The 15543-nt window shown below is 43.7% G+C and overlaps 1 protein-coding gene across 1 annotated transcript in view; it reads left to right on the plus strand.

Moving 5' to 3' along the window:
• LOC141058039 (putative N-acetylated-alpha-linked acidic dipeptidase) overlaps window positions 1–15543 on the plus strand; it is a 262752-nt gene that overhangs the window by 191087 nt on the left and 56122 nt on the right. Inside the window, exons 12-14 of the mRNA XM_073554180.1 lie at window positions 3506–3606; window positions 4250–4340; window positions 6429–6681. Coding sequence (XP_073410281.1) covers window positions 3506–3606; window positions 4250–4340; window positions 6429–6681 — 445 coding nt within the window. The remainder of the gene's footprint in view (window positions 1–3505; window positions 3607–4249; window positions 4341–6428; window positions 6682–15543) is intronic.

The raw sequence follows: 15543 nt of genomic DNA on the forward strand, positions 1-15543 counted from the left end.
TACAGGGTGGTAGTGACTGTTCGCTCCCCTCAGCCGGATCTTACAAGTGGCTCATGGCCACAGATTCCCTATTAAAACCCTGCAGCAAAGGGTTAGGTGTGTCAGTGTTGGTTTGCAAGCAGCAGAACAGGTGGCTCTGCAACATCCGGCTTGTGTGAAGTAACACGGAGACAAGGGAAGCAAAACGCCTGGCACCCCTCAGCATGTCACGGTGGTGCAGTCACCCACAGCAACTGGTCTCGGATATGGACTGTCTTGAAGCCCCAGCTGCGATCCGGAGGATACCGTGTGCTTTGTATTTGTGAGTTTCTTTGGATATTAAAGACATTTAATGCTGCACTACAGTGGGAATAATAAAGACCCCCTTTAGAATGAAAATGGCCTGAAATGACAAGCAAACACCCTATAATTTCTCCCAGGACATACCTTGGTTTTACGAGCAGTAGAATTTACAATCCACTATCCTTTGACAGCAACATTTAAAAGGATAAGTGGATTGTGACATATTTATCCGTGACATTTCAAACATCAATATCTGGAGTCATCTGGAAAGACAAATATTGTCATTTTATAATCATCAGAGAGCTATAAAAGAAGCATGACTCATGTGTAGCTTCCAGACAGATAATTCTTCCAGTGCCAAAGACCTTCCTAATGGTGTGATGTCGAACACGAAATAAGAAGGCATGGTGTGATTCTAGTAAATTGTCTGGATTTGTGGAGAATCACAAACCTTGATATAGAGCAGAAGGATTGTAGGTGCAGTATGAATCTTGAGTTACTTTTCTGATGTTTAGTGCACACTTTAGGATTCCGAATACAGTAGTGATGCATCTCAAGAGAACCATGCATTCGATCATATAAAAACACACTGGTGCATAGAGAAAATTTGTAGCATGCGCTGTCTGGTGTCATAAATGTTCCGCACTCTGCAGGAGGCTATACATGATTACACATCCCTATAAGTAATGTATCCTCAGGAGACTGTGATAGGGTATTTCATAGAGTATCCCTCAATTTGAAACTCATGCAGAGGGGTACAGCATGGCCGCAACACATCTACAAGCACCATAATACGGATTTGGAGAACTCCTTTAATTGCCTTAGACCACCATGTATGTTTCGCATTGTGGCCTTTCAGTCCCCTAGACAAAAAGGGATGTTATGAAAAAAAAATCTAGATGGAACCTGCTGCAGCAGTGATTTCCAGCAAAAAGATTAACCATGGGGGATCCCTGAAAAAAACTCTACCAAGGAATGCAAGATCTTATATTTATTTAAAAAGTTATCATAGGGGCAGGCAAAACATTCTATATTCTGGAAAAGAGTTGTTGCCTTTATTAAACATTTACAGGTAAAGCATCTATCAGCAGTGTGAAATAATGGTGCAATCCTGACTGTAAGAGCAGAGACACGCTGCCGTATTTCTCGTGCAAGAATCGCATTCTAAAACTCACACTGGCTGTCGGCTCTCCTGACCTGAGTTTGACAGCTGCATAATAATCCATCACGCTGTCTTGCTCAGGTCAGGAGAGGTGCCGGCCAGTCCGTGCAGCGCGATGCGATTCTCACATGAGAACTACGGCAGTGTGACTCTGCCCTTTGGCTAAGATCATAGAAAGAGTTGAAAGGGATCTCCAGGGTCATTATGTCCAACCCCCTGCTCAATGCAGGATTCATTAAACCATCTCAGACATGTCTGTCCAGCCTCTGTTTGAAGACTTCCATTGAAGAAGAACTCACCAACTCTCGTGGCAGCCTGCTCTACTTGTTGATCACCCTCACTGTCAAAAATTATCTAATATCTAATCTGTATCATGTGCAAATGAGAATAATGGTGATCCCTCTCTACACTGTGACAGCCCTTCAGATATTTGTAGACAGTTATTAAGTCTCCTTTTAGCCTTCTTTTTTGCAAGCTGAACATTTCCAGATCCTTTAACCATTCATTGTAGGACATAGTTTACAGTCCGCTCACAATCCTGGTAGCTCTTCTCTGAACTTGCTTCAGTATTTTTTTTCACATGAACGTAAAACAAAAATCATCCAGTTATCTAAAAGAAAAGGATGGTTTGTCATTTGTACTGCCATCCTTATACTATCCATGTGACATCCTTTTTTATACATCAGCAGGTATTATAATTTACAAGATTAAAAGCACTTTCCTATATTGAAGAATTGCAATGTATCAGTAAAAATTAGATGCTACACGGATGATCCGATTTTCGTTGTGTACCCACAGACTTGAATTAATGAGTCTACTCTGATATATGCAAAAGACTACTGCATACTGTGAGTTTTTTCATGTGGACATTCTTGAAAAAAGAATTAGTCATCTGTACAGCCCCACTGAATAACATTGGTCTGAATGCTGTCAGCTTTTTTTCATGGATAGCACTGTAACCGAAAATAGTGTCATGTTAATTTAGCTCAAAAGTGACAACACTTAAGTCGGCTTTCCCAGGATTTTCATCTCTAAGGCCTGTTTCAAACTTCCGTTTTTTGACATCAGTCAAAATCCGCCAATTGTTGACTGACGGTCGTCCGTCCCACACGTTTTTTGACGGATCCGTCAAAATTTTAGCGTCTCCCAGGCGGATGAGACGGACTCTGCAACGTTTTTTCCGAGCGACGGTCCGCATTGCGTATGCTCGGCAGATTCGCTGTGGCAGGGATTTTAACCCCTGAGTAGCGTTCCGGAACAGCCATGCAAAGAAAAAAAATTCTCTCTCTCTCAAAAAACAGATCCGGTGGCATCCATTTGTGTCACAACGGTGACGGATCCGTTTTTTCACAACCTGGCGGATTTTGACTGACGTCAAATAACTGAAATGTGAAACAGGCCATAGCTACAGCAGAGAGCGTTGTATAGGGCATGTCTTGTTCTAGAAGACCTCTCCTTGTCCAGCATTACACAGACAGCCCATTGATTTATGTGAACACTATGTAATACTTCACTTTCCCGGTCTTGGTGCTGAAATGGAACTGAACTATCACTCCACAGTTTCCCTACAGATTAAAGTACGACCTGCCGCGAGACATACAACCACCGGGACTCGAACATAATATACGAGCAACGCCGAAGACACTCGGTTAGCACCAGAGCATGCTCAGATAACACCTTGTCCGCTCACGTTCGCTCATCACAACTAAGTAGACTCAGACAATGACTTCTTCCTCTTGCACAAACATTTTGCTGTTTTGACTTTATGCCTCATTGTATTAGAATTTTATGTTACTTACATTGTCTGGTAGTCCCTGCCTGTATAATTGTAGATTGTATTGTGATACCGACTGTAGGAGGTAAAGGAACAGTGGTCAGTATTTTATCAGAAACTTTATATAGCATAGTTTTGTGTTTTATATGACTATATGAGTATTTCAGGTAGGGTCTAGAAGGCATATTTGGGGGTTATATTGGACAGGCCTTTTCTAGCCCTGGACATGTTGCCTAAAATGGCCAAAAAAGCAATATTAATGCGGAGAATTACATTTGACTACTTAGGTAGAAAACCCTAATCCGTGTGAGATACGAGCAGGACGCAAGACTGTGTATGACACATGGTTAAAGAATCAGCCATCACCATATGATCCAAACGTCCCACGGTAAGCCTCATGATAGTCATTTTTGCTAAGTACATCAGAAAAAAAAAAACAAAAACAAAAAAAAGATCATTAAAAGTTTTTTTTGCATGCTTCTTATAGTCATTCATTACAAATGATTGCATGGATGTACAATGGTAGGTGGACTGAAGGTGACCCACAGGACATTAAAGGGAATTCTTCAGCAGGTTTTTGCAATAGAATCAGAGAATAGCATGAAATAGGTGCAGAGAACCTGATTCCAGAGATATGTCACTTACTGAGCTGGTGGTGCAGTTTTTATAAAATCCCAGTTTACTCTGCTGCAGATCTAGCAGGTCTCATCAGAATGCTGGGCTCTGAATAACCCCGCCCAAAGCACAGGGTACATTATACATTGCCAGAAAGCTGTCAGGATAACGCAGATTAGCTGACTGCCTGGCATGTGACTCCTAGTCCTCTATTGATAATATCCTGCTGATTAAACACTGTTTGTATTGAATCTACAGCAAGCTGCTGAGCAAGTAACATATCCTTGGAATCAGGCTCCCTGTCCCTACATTATTCTGCTCTCAGACCTGAGCCCTCTCTCAATACCCTACTACCCAAATAGTCATTTCACCTATAAATTCTTACAGATTGTTTAACTTTTTTGGTGGTTTTACAGTGTAGGAGCTTTGGGATCAGGAAGTGACTACACACCATTCCTGCAAACTCTTGGTGTAACTGCAACAAATATGCGATATACGTTTGACCAGGTACTGTACCAAGACATGAAAGGTAAAGCTATATGTCACGCAAAGTCAAGGCAAAAATACAAATAGAAAAATAAATAACATTTAACTTTCTTATCTTTGAAAAAGGCATTTTTTGGAACCTGATGCTCTTTTAAGTTTATTCCTTTTTTCAATAATTTCAATCATTTCTAAATCAAAACATAATAAAAAGAAAAAATGTAGTCATAAAAAGTTTTAAAATACAATCACAGATGACACCACATCACAAATTACACAGTGTCAATATTTACCAAACCCAGGGTCAAAATGTATAAGCAGTGTGTGAAAAATTAAGTACACCCTTACTGCTTCCCCAAAAAAATTAAGAGGGGAAAAAGCAGGTGCTACTATTCAAATGCTCTTAGTTAATTGATAATCAACAAGCGTCACCACTTCTATAAAAGCAGAAGATTTTGTACTTTGCTGGTCTGGAGCAGCAAGGCTCCTATTAACACAATGAAAAGATGGAAAGACATCAGCAATGATCTAGAAAAGAAGTTGTTTAGAGTGAAAACGATTATTCACAAGTGGAAAATATTCAAGACGGTTGTCAATCTTCCCAGGTGTGAACATCCCAGCACATTCACCCCAAAGTCAGATGGTGCAATCCTCAAAGAAAATACAAAAAAGGCCTGAAAACTCGCCTAAAACACTCTTGAAACACTACATATGAGCAGTAAAAGAATTAACAATAAAATGAATGAAAGATTTTTTTTAGAGGCTTTTTTTTCCCTAATTTAGGTTTTGAAAAACACCTGATGGAAAAAAAAGAAAGTGGATTCAATCAGGATTCCAACAAAGCATTACCAAATAAAAAGGCTGCAGAAAATGTTTTAGGATGAAAACTCTTCATAACCTCTTTAGGGCCATGTTCCCACATTGCTACATTTTTGTTTGTAAAGAAGATCTCCTTTATTTAACTGTCCAAGCAAAGTGGATGTCATTTAAGGAAAGCGCATGTCTCTTGTATACAGTCATGACATAACGCAAACATATAATACAGGGAATCTGTCACAAGATTTTACTCTTCTATCTGAGACCAGAAAAATGTGGAGGCAGGGACTCTAATTCCAGTAATGTCTCACATACTGGGCTGCTTGCTGTAGTTTTGATAAAATCATAGTTTTCTTCAATTCAAATCTATCAGTCTCTAAATGCTGAGCCCTGTATAAGCCCGCCCACACCATTGATTGGCAGATTTCTCTGTACACTGTGCATAGGCAGAACACTGCCAATCAGTGGTGGAGGCGGGGTTATATAGAGCTCATAAATATGAATGACTACATGGCAGCAGGTGTACTAACCCTCTAGTGAGATAATCTACTGCTGATAAAACACTGATTTTAGGCTAGTTTCACACTAGCGTATTTTACATGCAACGCACGTCGCCGCTAAGCCACACCCCCTGCCCGCCCTCTGCCCGCCCCATCCGGTCATCTCCTCCTACTATCGCACACGGCCGCATGCGATCTGCGCACCCTATCTTTAGCATAGGGTGCGCAGACCGTGTGCTAGTAGGATTTTTGTGTGCGCTGCGCACTTTTGAAGGTGCGCCGAGCGCGCCAAAATGCAACATGGTGCGTACGGCGCACACCCTCAAAAGTGTGCAGCGCACGCAAAAATCCTACTAGCGCACGGCCAGCGCACGGTCTGCGCACCCTATGCTAAAGATAGGGTGCGCAGATCGCATGCGGCCCTGTGCGATAGTAGGAGGAGATGACCAGATGGGGCGGGCAGGGGGCGGGGCTTAGCGGCACTGTGCACTGCATGTAAAATACGCTAGTGTGAAACTAGCCTTATCTACACTGCAGCAACCAGCCTAGTAAATGACACATCACTGACATCAGAGCCTCTTTCTCTTCATTATGCTGCTCTGAGATTAAGTGAAAAAAAAAACCTGGTGACAAATTGCCTTTACTTATCTATGCTACTGTAATAATCCAAATAATTCACTCATTAGATTATTTGGCGTAAAACAAGCAGAAATGAATAAGAACAATAATAATAAGTTTGCTACATGCTCTAGTTCTATGAAATGCAGGAAATATATTTTTTTATTTTTTCCTTTAGAAGTATTCCTTATCTTCATACCCCATGTATCATTCGGTTTATGAAACTGTGGACTTGGTTTCTCGTCTTATGGACAAAGGTTTCTACTATCATCAAGCTGTAGCGCGGCTGTGGGGTGAATTGGCCTTGCGTCTAGCGGATGATGTTACACTACATTTTGACTGCGTGCAGTATGCAGAGACATTGCAAAGAATCGTAAATGAAGTGGAAAGCCGTCACGGTTCTAAGCTACTGGAGCATAACATCACGCTGAGTAAGTAACATGCTGGCATCTCTCTGTTCCAAATCATCTCAGCAATTGTGTCTTTTCAATCTTCAAACACTTCACACCTTTGACGTACATGTACGTCAAAAGAAGTGTCCCTGACATTGATGTGAGCTCCTACGCCAAGTCCACATCTTTCCTAGCACTTGATGGCTGATATAAGCAGTCGTCAAGTGCCTCTAAGGCTGGGGTCACACTAAACAACGCAAAATACGGTCCGTAGTTTACAGGCGTAATACGGATGAATGACCCCTAAATAGTGCTCCGTATGTCATCCGTAAGCAAGGTGTGGTCGCGTATTTTGCGCATGTCTGCATCCATATGTAATCCGTATGGCATCCGTATGCAATCCGTATGGCTTCCGTATGCAATCCGTATGGCGAGATTTTCTCGCCGCCTTACAAAATGGATATATAATGGAGCACTATAACAGGGTTTCTAGCAGAAACCAAAGAATAGATATAGACACATAGAATGCATATATATATATATATATATATACATACATACATACATGTCATTGTGACAAACATATATATATATATATATATATATATATATATTTATACTTCACAGAGTTCTTCATAGCAGAATAGCCGCTAATTAAATTGCCGGCTTCTATCAAATCATTCCCCAACCCGACATGAAATGACACATGGTTTACACTCAGTAAAGCATTTCATTTCATGTTTTTTTATATGTCCCTGACTATTAATTAGATGATGGTTTGTGTGCATAATTTGGGAGTTGTAGTTGTTATTTTAAGGGGTTAATTAGTTGTTAAAAAATGCGTGGGCTTCCCATTGCCCTGTAGTGGTGGCGAATGGGTTAATCTAACAAAGGGTTAATGTCACCTTACAATCGAATGGTGACATTAACCCTTTGTTAGATTAACCCACTCGCCACCGCTACAGGGAAATGGGAAGCCCACGCATTTTTTAACAACTAATTAACCCCTTAAAATAACAACTACAACTCCCAAATTTTGCACACAAGCCATCATCTAATTATTAGTCAGAGACATAAAAAAAAAACATGAAATGAAATGCTTGACTGAATGTAAACCATGTGTCATTTCATGTCGGGTTGGGGAAGGATTTGATAGAAGCCGGCAATTTAATTAGCGGCTATTCTGCTATGAAGAACTCTGTGAAATATAAATATATATATATGTTTGTCACTATGACATGTGAAAATATATATATATATACTGTATATATATATATATGTGTATGTATTCTATGTGTATATATCTATTCTTTCGTTTCTTTATTAAACCTGTCAGTGTGAGTTTACTGTATAGCGCACTGAATTGCCGGCTTTTCTAAAAGACACCGGGTGCGTATTTCTCGCAAGTCACATGTGTGCTCCGTGTGTAATCCGTATTTTTTGCGCACCCATAGACTTGCATTGGCGTACTACGGGCGTAGTACGCTGACAATCGCAGCATGCTGTGATTGGCACGGACCGTAGAATATGCCCGAGAAATATACGGCTGTTGGGAGCAAACCCATAGAGAATAATTTGTCTGTGTGTAATGCGTGCTTTTAGCGCCTCTCACTCATCCGTATTCCTCACCAGTGTGACCCCGGCCTAATAGCCGTGGGTTGAGCGATGCACCTCCCACGGCTGTTAACCACTTAAATTCTATCATTCACTGACAGTGGGATGTAACACCACTCCAGCTGGAAGTGAGTCATTCTTCCCTCCCATCGGTGCCCAGTCATGTGATCGCTGGGTGCCGATGGGTTGTTATGACTACAGAAGACTCCTGTGCCTGTCATTACGATACTCCTGTGAACGCCAACTTGTGGCCGTTGTTCATAGGAGACAGTCATTTATGCTATACATAGCAGTGCTGAAGCAATATATATATATATATATATATATACTAGCTGAAGAGCCCAGCGCTGCTCGGGCATAGTAACTAAGGCACCAGAAATGCATTGAGAACGCAAGCATCTATATCTTCTATGCTGGCATTTTAACCTCTACCCTGTATCGATTGAAGAGTATAAAATAAATTTGTTTTCACTACATCGTGGAGCTGGACAACCTTTTTCCATGTCAGAACCAGAGCGCTAAGTGGAACGGTCCTAACTTCCATACCAGGGATCCCTTTAAGAGAGGCCTGGGGTGAGAATCAGAGCGCTGAGGGATTTACCCTAACTTCCATACCGGAGATCCCTTTAAGAGAGGCCTGGGGTCAGTACCAAAGCGCAGAGTGGATTTGCCCTGACTTCCATACCAGGGATCCCTTTAAGAGAGCCTGGGATCAGAACCAGAGCGCTGAGTGGATTTGCCCTGACTTGCATACAGGAGATCCCTTTAAGAGAGCCTGGGGTCAGTACCAGAGCATTTGCAGGCAATTGCCCTGACTTCCATACCGGAGATCCCTTTAAGAGAGGCCTGGGGTCAGAATCTGAGCGCAGAGTGGATTTGCCCTGACTTCCATACCAGGGATCCCTTTAAGAGAGCCTGGGATCAGAACCAGAGCGCTGAGTGGATTTGCCCTGATTTGCATACAGGAGATCCCTTTAAGAGAGCCTGGGTCAATACCAGAGCATTTGAAGGCAATGGCTCTGACTTCCATACCGGGGATCCCTTTAAGAGAGGTCTGAGGTCAGAACCAAAGCGCTGGATGGATTTGCCCTGACTTCCATACTGGAGATCCCTTTAAGAAAGGCCTGGGGTCAGTACCAAAGCGCAGATTGGATTTGTCCTAACTTCCATACCAATGATGCCTTTAAGAGACCCTGGGGTCAGAACCACAGAGCTGAGTGGAACGGTTTTAACTTCCATACCGGGGATCCCTTTAAGAGAGGCCTAGGGTCAAAGCCAATGTGCTCTGTGCTCCTTTCTGTGGGGCAGACAATGACTGGGAGCTTATGTTCCCAGGGATGCCAGATTTCTCCCACCCAGTCAGTGTCTGCTGAGGTGTTGTCAAGTGGGAAAACTTGCTCATAGCAACCAATCACAGCTCAGCTTCTTTTAACCAGCTCTCGTGAAATGAGAGATGCTTAGTGATTGGTTGCAAGGAAAACTGTTGCTCATGACAACCAATCACAGCTCAGCTTCTTTTGAACAGCTCTGGCAAAATGAAAGATGCTTCGTGATTGGATGGTGATACACACATATGTACATTCAGTTTTCTATATATAGATATAAATATATATACATACATACATACACACACACATATATATATATATATATAATAAACATAAGAAAGGGGATTATGTCAGCTCACCCATTCACCCGTAGTGGAGTCCAGAGCAAGGAAAATCCAGCAGTGCAGCAGGAAGATCAATTGATAGCCAAAAAAGTTAAATCCAGCTTCAAGAATCCGATGTACATAAAAGTGCGAGTAGGTAAAGAGATGGACGAGACACCTACTCACTATATCTTTACCTCAAGGGTGTGGCTGGGGAAATAAATGTCCAGCCAGTTTTTCTTTTTCTTTCTTTTTCCTCTGTCTGTGTTGTGTGGAGGCAAGGAAGTCTCCATACAGAAGCTCCTGTGAGAGCTGCCATATGTGTTGTCCCAGAAGTACTGGGCAGGACTGTGTATGAACTGTTTATTTCCTTTTGAGCCAGAAAGGCTGTTTTTTTCTGTTACCATTTGGAGTTTTTGGTTTATGATACAATAAACCACCCAGAGAATTTAACCACACATGTGCCTGTGTTTACCTCATGGAGCAGCTAAAGTGAGCTGACCTTCCACAAGTGGTGCTTCGGATGCAGGCAAACGTTCCAGGAACAAATGTAGCAGCGGTGGGCAAATCATATGTCCTGGGTTAAGGCAGCTATGGAGAGGGACAAAATGGAGGAGCTACTCAAGCTCCTGGTCCTGAACCAGCAGCAACAGCACCAGGTACAGCAGGAGTCTAATAAACTCCTAATACAACAGCTGCAACAACAGCAAAGGCAGGTGGAACTTCTGATGGAAGATGTTTGAAGCACAGAAACCGCCCCTCCCCCATATCAAGGTGATGACTACTACGTCCGGAAAGCGGTAAGACGAGCCATGCAGAAAATGACCCCGGGTGATGATATGGAGGCATTCCTGACTGTTTGTGAGGGGGTAGCGGAGAGAGAGACTGCCCCCGAAGCAGTGGGCGGAAGTGCTGGCCCCCTATCTGACAGGTGAACCTCAGAAAGCCTATTTTAACTTGGCCTTGCAGGATGCCCATGAATATGTCAAGTTGAAAATGGAGATATTGGCACGCTCAGAGGTCACTATGTCTGTCAGACCCCAAAGGGTTCATCACTGGGTGTATTGTGGTGACAAACCTCCCCGCTCACAAATGTTTGACTTGTTGCATTTGGTACAGAAATAGTTGCAGCCGTAGTCCTCCACTCCAGCCCAGATGGTCGAGTGGGTCATCATGGACAGATTATTCACTCTCCCCAGGCCGGTGCAGACATGAGTTGCCCAAGGAGACCCCCAGAATGCGAGTGACCTGGTGGGCCTTGTAGAAAAGTACTAGGTGGTCGAGGGGTCCCTGAGGAAGTCAGGGGGTGGTACATCTCCATACTGGGATACCCAGAGGGAGCCCGAGCCCCAAAAGAGGGGTAATAGAGCCACCACTGGGGGAGGCCAAGGTCCCAAGGAGCTGCTGAGGGGCTACCAAAGGCTCCTGGTAAAGACCTGATCTACTTGGCAGTGTCACAGTCCTGGACACATAGCGGCCCATTGTCCTATGTCTGCAGAGCTGATAGATTGTAGCCTAGGCAGACACTCCTCATATTATGCCTACCCAGCCTGTAGTGTGGACTGTCAGCCCAGAGAGGAGCCGCAGTCATACCCCGTGACCATAAATGCAGTACTGGTATCAGGACTCTTAGACTCCGGGAGGTTGGTGACCCCGATAAGGGCCACGCTTCCCCACCAGTTGAATCCAGGGAAACGTGGGCATATGCTGTATCCACAGGGATGCCAAAGACTACTCGGTTGCCAGAGTGTTAATTAAAACTAGCCGCGGTGCGGAGTTCCATGAGGTCAGGGTAGTCAGAGAATTACTACACCCCAAGATAATCGGAAGGGACTTCAGCCTGTTCTGGAGCTTGGGAGGAAAGGAGGGTTGCCCAGTGGCTTAGACAGTAGCCAGCACCACCCTGAAAAATCCCCATCGGAGGTGTCCTGGCTGGTAATGAGGACAAACGAGTGACCAGTGAGGCAGAGGATCCTGAGCTTGGGGTTTCTGGGGAAAATTTTGGGACTGCTCAAATGAGGGATGTTACCCTTAAAGGGGCCTTTAAAAATGTGTCTGTGATTGATGGGGTTGCTCAAGAGCCGGGGGCTGACACCAGCTACCCACACTTTGCGGTCAATAGCAAATTGCTGTTTAGAATGACTACTCTGAGGGGAGGTGAAACAATGGAGCAGCATTGGTTCTAGACATGGCCCATTTGCATGTTTTGAGGGGACATCAGGGGGTGGAGAAAATGCAGGAAAGAATACTGCAGAGGTTCTATTGGCCAGGATGTTACTGAGAGATCCTGAATTATTGTAGGTCCTGTCCCACCTACCAGATAACTGATCTCTCTGTGCACTTCCAAAGTCCTCTTGTCCCATTAACGCTAATAGAGAGCCCGTTTGAGCAATGCCATGGACCTAGTTAAGTCTGCACAAGGGCACCAATATATCCTAGTGGTTATGGACTATGCGACCCAGTACCCTGAAGCAGTACCCCTAAGGAACTCTTCAGCTAAGAGTATCGGCTGGGAACTTGTCCATATTTTTGTTAGGATGGGCCTGCGGAAGGAGATTCTGACAGACCAGGCAACCTCCTACATGAGCAAGGTAATGAAAGAACTCTGTAGGGTCCTCCAGATTGCCCAACTGCGAACTTCAGTGTACCATCCACAGACCGATGACCTAGTAGAGCACTGGAAACCTTGTAAATCATGCTCAAGAAGATAATTGAGAAGGACGGTCAAGACTGGGACTACCTGTTTCCGTTTCTGCTCTTCTCCATCATGGAAGTTCCCGAGGCCTCTATTGGCTTCTCATCGTTCAAGCCCCTGTATGGTTGACATCCGCGAGGGCTCCTGGACATCGCCAAGGAAATGTAGGAAGCTGAGGTCACGCCACACTGGAGCATCATAGGGCATATCTCCGAACTGCAGGAGAGAAAGGCAAAAGTGATGCCTATTGTGAAGGAGCATCTTCTCAAGGCACAGGAGGCACAGGCAAGAGTGTATAACTGATCAGCGAGGCTGAGGCAGTTCCAGCCAGGGGACCGCGTGCTAGTGCTAATCCTAATGGTGGAGAGAAAGTTCCTAGCCAAGTGGCAAGGCCCATACGAGGTGGAGTAAAAAGTGGGCAAAGTTAATTACAAGGTACACCAGACGGGGCAAAGGAAGCCGCACCAGGTCTATCATGTGAACTTGCTCAAACCCTGGAGAGACCAAGAATCGCTGGACACCCATGCAGTGTGGACGATGTTACCATTGCAGAGACTCTGACGCCCACCCAGAGGCAACAGTGTCTGGAGCTGTTGCAGAAGAACCAGGACCTATTCTCAGATTTGCCAGGGCAAACGCAGGTGGTCGAGCATGACGTGTTGACAGAACTGCACATAAGGGTGAACCTTAAGCCCTATAGAGTTCCGGAAGTACGGAGAGAGGTGATATCCAAGGAGGTGAATAGGATGCTAGACCTCGGAGTGATAGAAGAGTCAAAAAGTGGATGGTTGAGTACCATCATCCTTGTACTGAAGCCTGACGATGAGTGGAAGTTCTGCAATGACTTCCACAAGCTGAATGAAGTCTCTAGTTTTGATGCTTACCCGATGCCTCGTGTGGACATACTACTTGAGAGACTTGGACCCACAAGGTTCATTACAACCTCGGACATGATGAAGGGCTATTGGCAGATCCCCATGCCCCAGAGTGCTAAGGAGAAGACAGCCTTCTCAACACTTGATGGGTGTTTTGACTGGGCTAGTCATCTGCCAAAGGTACAGGCGGTTCTGGATTCTTTAAGAAATACGGGGTTCACAATAAATTTGAAAAAAATGTGCCATAGGGAAGGAAGAGGCCAAGTATGTTGCCGGGAGAGGCGAAATTAAGCCACAAGTCAACAAGATCAGGGTGATTCAAGAGTGACTACAACTGCTTTCCAAGGAGCAATTAAGGGTGTTTCTTGGAATTGTGGGGTACTATCGGCGATTCGTTGCAAATTTCTCTATAATCGTCGCACCATTGACAGATCTTCTTAAAGGCACCAAATTGAAAATAGTTAAATGGTCTGATGACACAGAGAAAGCGTTCCAGGACCTGAAGCAAACTCTATGTACACCTGAAGCGAACTCCGTGTTATCTACTATATATTTATATCCTTTCACTTAATCCAGCACCCAAACTCTGTTCTGGACTATAAAGTAAGCATAAATCACACCCTGACACCTTCTGCACACCACTCATCAAACACTTGGGGTGATGAATAGCCAAAATACAGGTGCATCTGACAACATTAGAATATCATCAAAAGTTAATTTATTTCAGTTCTTCAATACAAAAAGTGAAACTCATATTATATAGGGTCATTACAAACAGAGATAACTATTTCAATGTTTATTTATGTTAATGTTGATGATTATGGCTTACAGCCAATGAAACCCCAAAAGTCATTATCTCAGTAAATTAGAATACTTTATAACACCAGCTTGAAAAATGATTTTAAAATCTGAAATGTTGGCCTACTGAAATGTATGTTCAGTAAATGCACTCAATACTTGGTCTGGGCTCTTTTTGCATCAATTACTGCATCAACGTGGCATGGCATGGAGGCGATCAGCCTGTGGCACTGCTGAGGTGTTATGGAAGTCCAGGTTGCTTTGATAGCAGCCTTCAGCTCGTCTTCATTGTTGGGTCTCGTGTCTTTAATCTTCCTCTTGACAATATCCCCTAGATTCTCTATGGGGTTAAGGTCAGACGAGTTTGCTGGCCAATCAAGCACAGTGATACTTTTGTTTTTAAACCAGGAATTGGTACTTTTGGCAGTGTGAGCAGGTGCCAAGTCCTGCTGGAGAATTACATTTCCATCTCCTAAAAGTTTGTCGGCAGAGGGAAGCATGAAGTTCTCTAAAATTTCCTGGTAGATGGCTGAGCTGTCTTTGGTCTTAATAATGTGATGCTTGTCACTTTTCACGGCATGAGTCGGAGTGGTCAAGGAGTCCAAGGTCAGAAGCCAGAAAGCTTTTTAGTAATGTGGCTAACCAGAGAGTGATCTTCACCCATGTAGGTCGCAGTGTGTCGGCAGCCTGCCAGCCCCTACGCGCGTTTCGCATAGGCTTCTATACTGTTGTAATATAATATTGCTTTTATTATGATATTTAATAAATGAGATTTTGCATTTACTTATTAGACAGTTTCCATGGCTCCAATTTGTCTAATTTCGCAATATTATGGGAGTTTTTTTCTGTCATATTGGCAATTTGAGCCATTTCTGACTTTGTTAAATTTAGTTTGGTACTTCTTTTGCTTTGATTAATATTTTCTCACCAGGATAATGGCAGCTGTTACTTCAGAGCTTCTAGGGTCGACTACCCCACCTGAGGAGGTAATGACAAGCATAGGTAGATGACAGTCCATTCAGGTACAAGGCCAATTGACTGGAGGGTCACAACCTGGCTTCATCTTCCAGGGTCAGCTTCCTCACATGTGGCACGCACACAGAGAGGATAGCGACAAGCTTAGGAAGGTGACAGTACATTGAGGTATAAGGCCAGTTGACAGGAGGGTCACAACCTGGCTTCATCTTCCAGAGTTGATTACCTCACCTGTGGCACACACACAGAGAAAAGGTAACGACAATCTTAGGAAGATGACAGTTCATTGAGGT

The sequence above is a fragment of the Dendrobates tinctorius genome, unplaced genomic scaffold (genome assembly GCF_039654945.1).
Source record: "Dendrobates tinctorius isolate UK_male_01 unplaced genomic scaffold, ASM3965494v1 ptg000208l, whole genome shotgun sequence".
In the NCBI taxonomy this organism is placed as follows: Eukaryota; Metazoa; Chordata; class Amphibia; order Anura; family Dendrobatidae; genus Dendrobates; species Dendrobates tinctorius.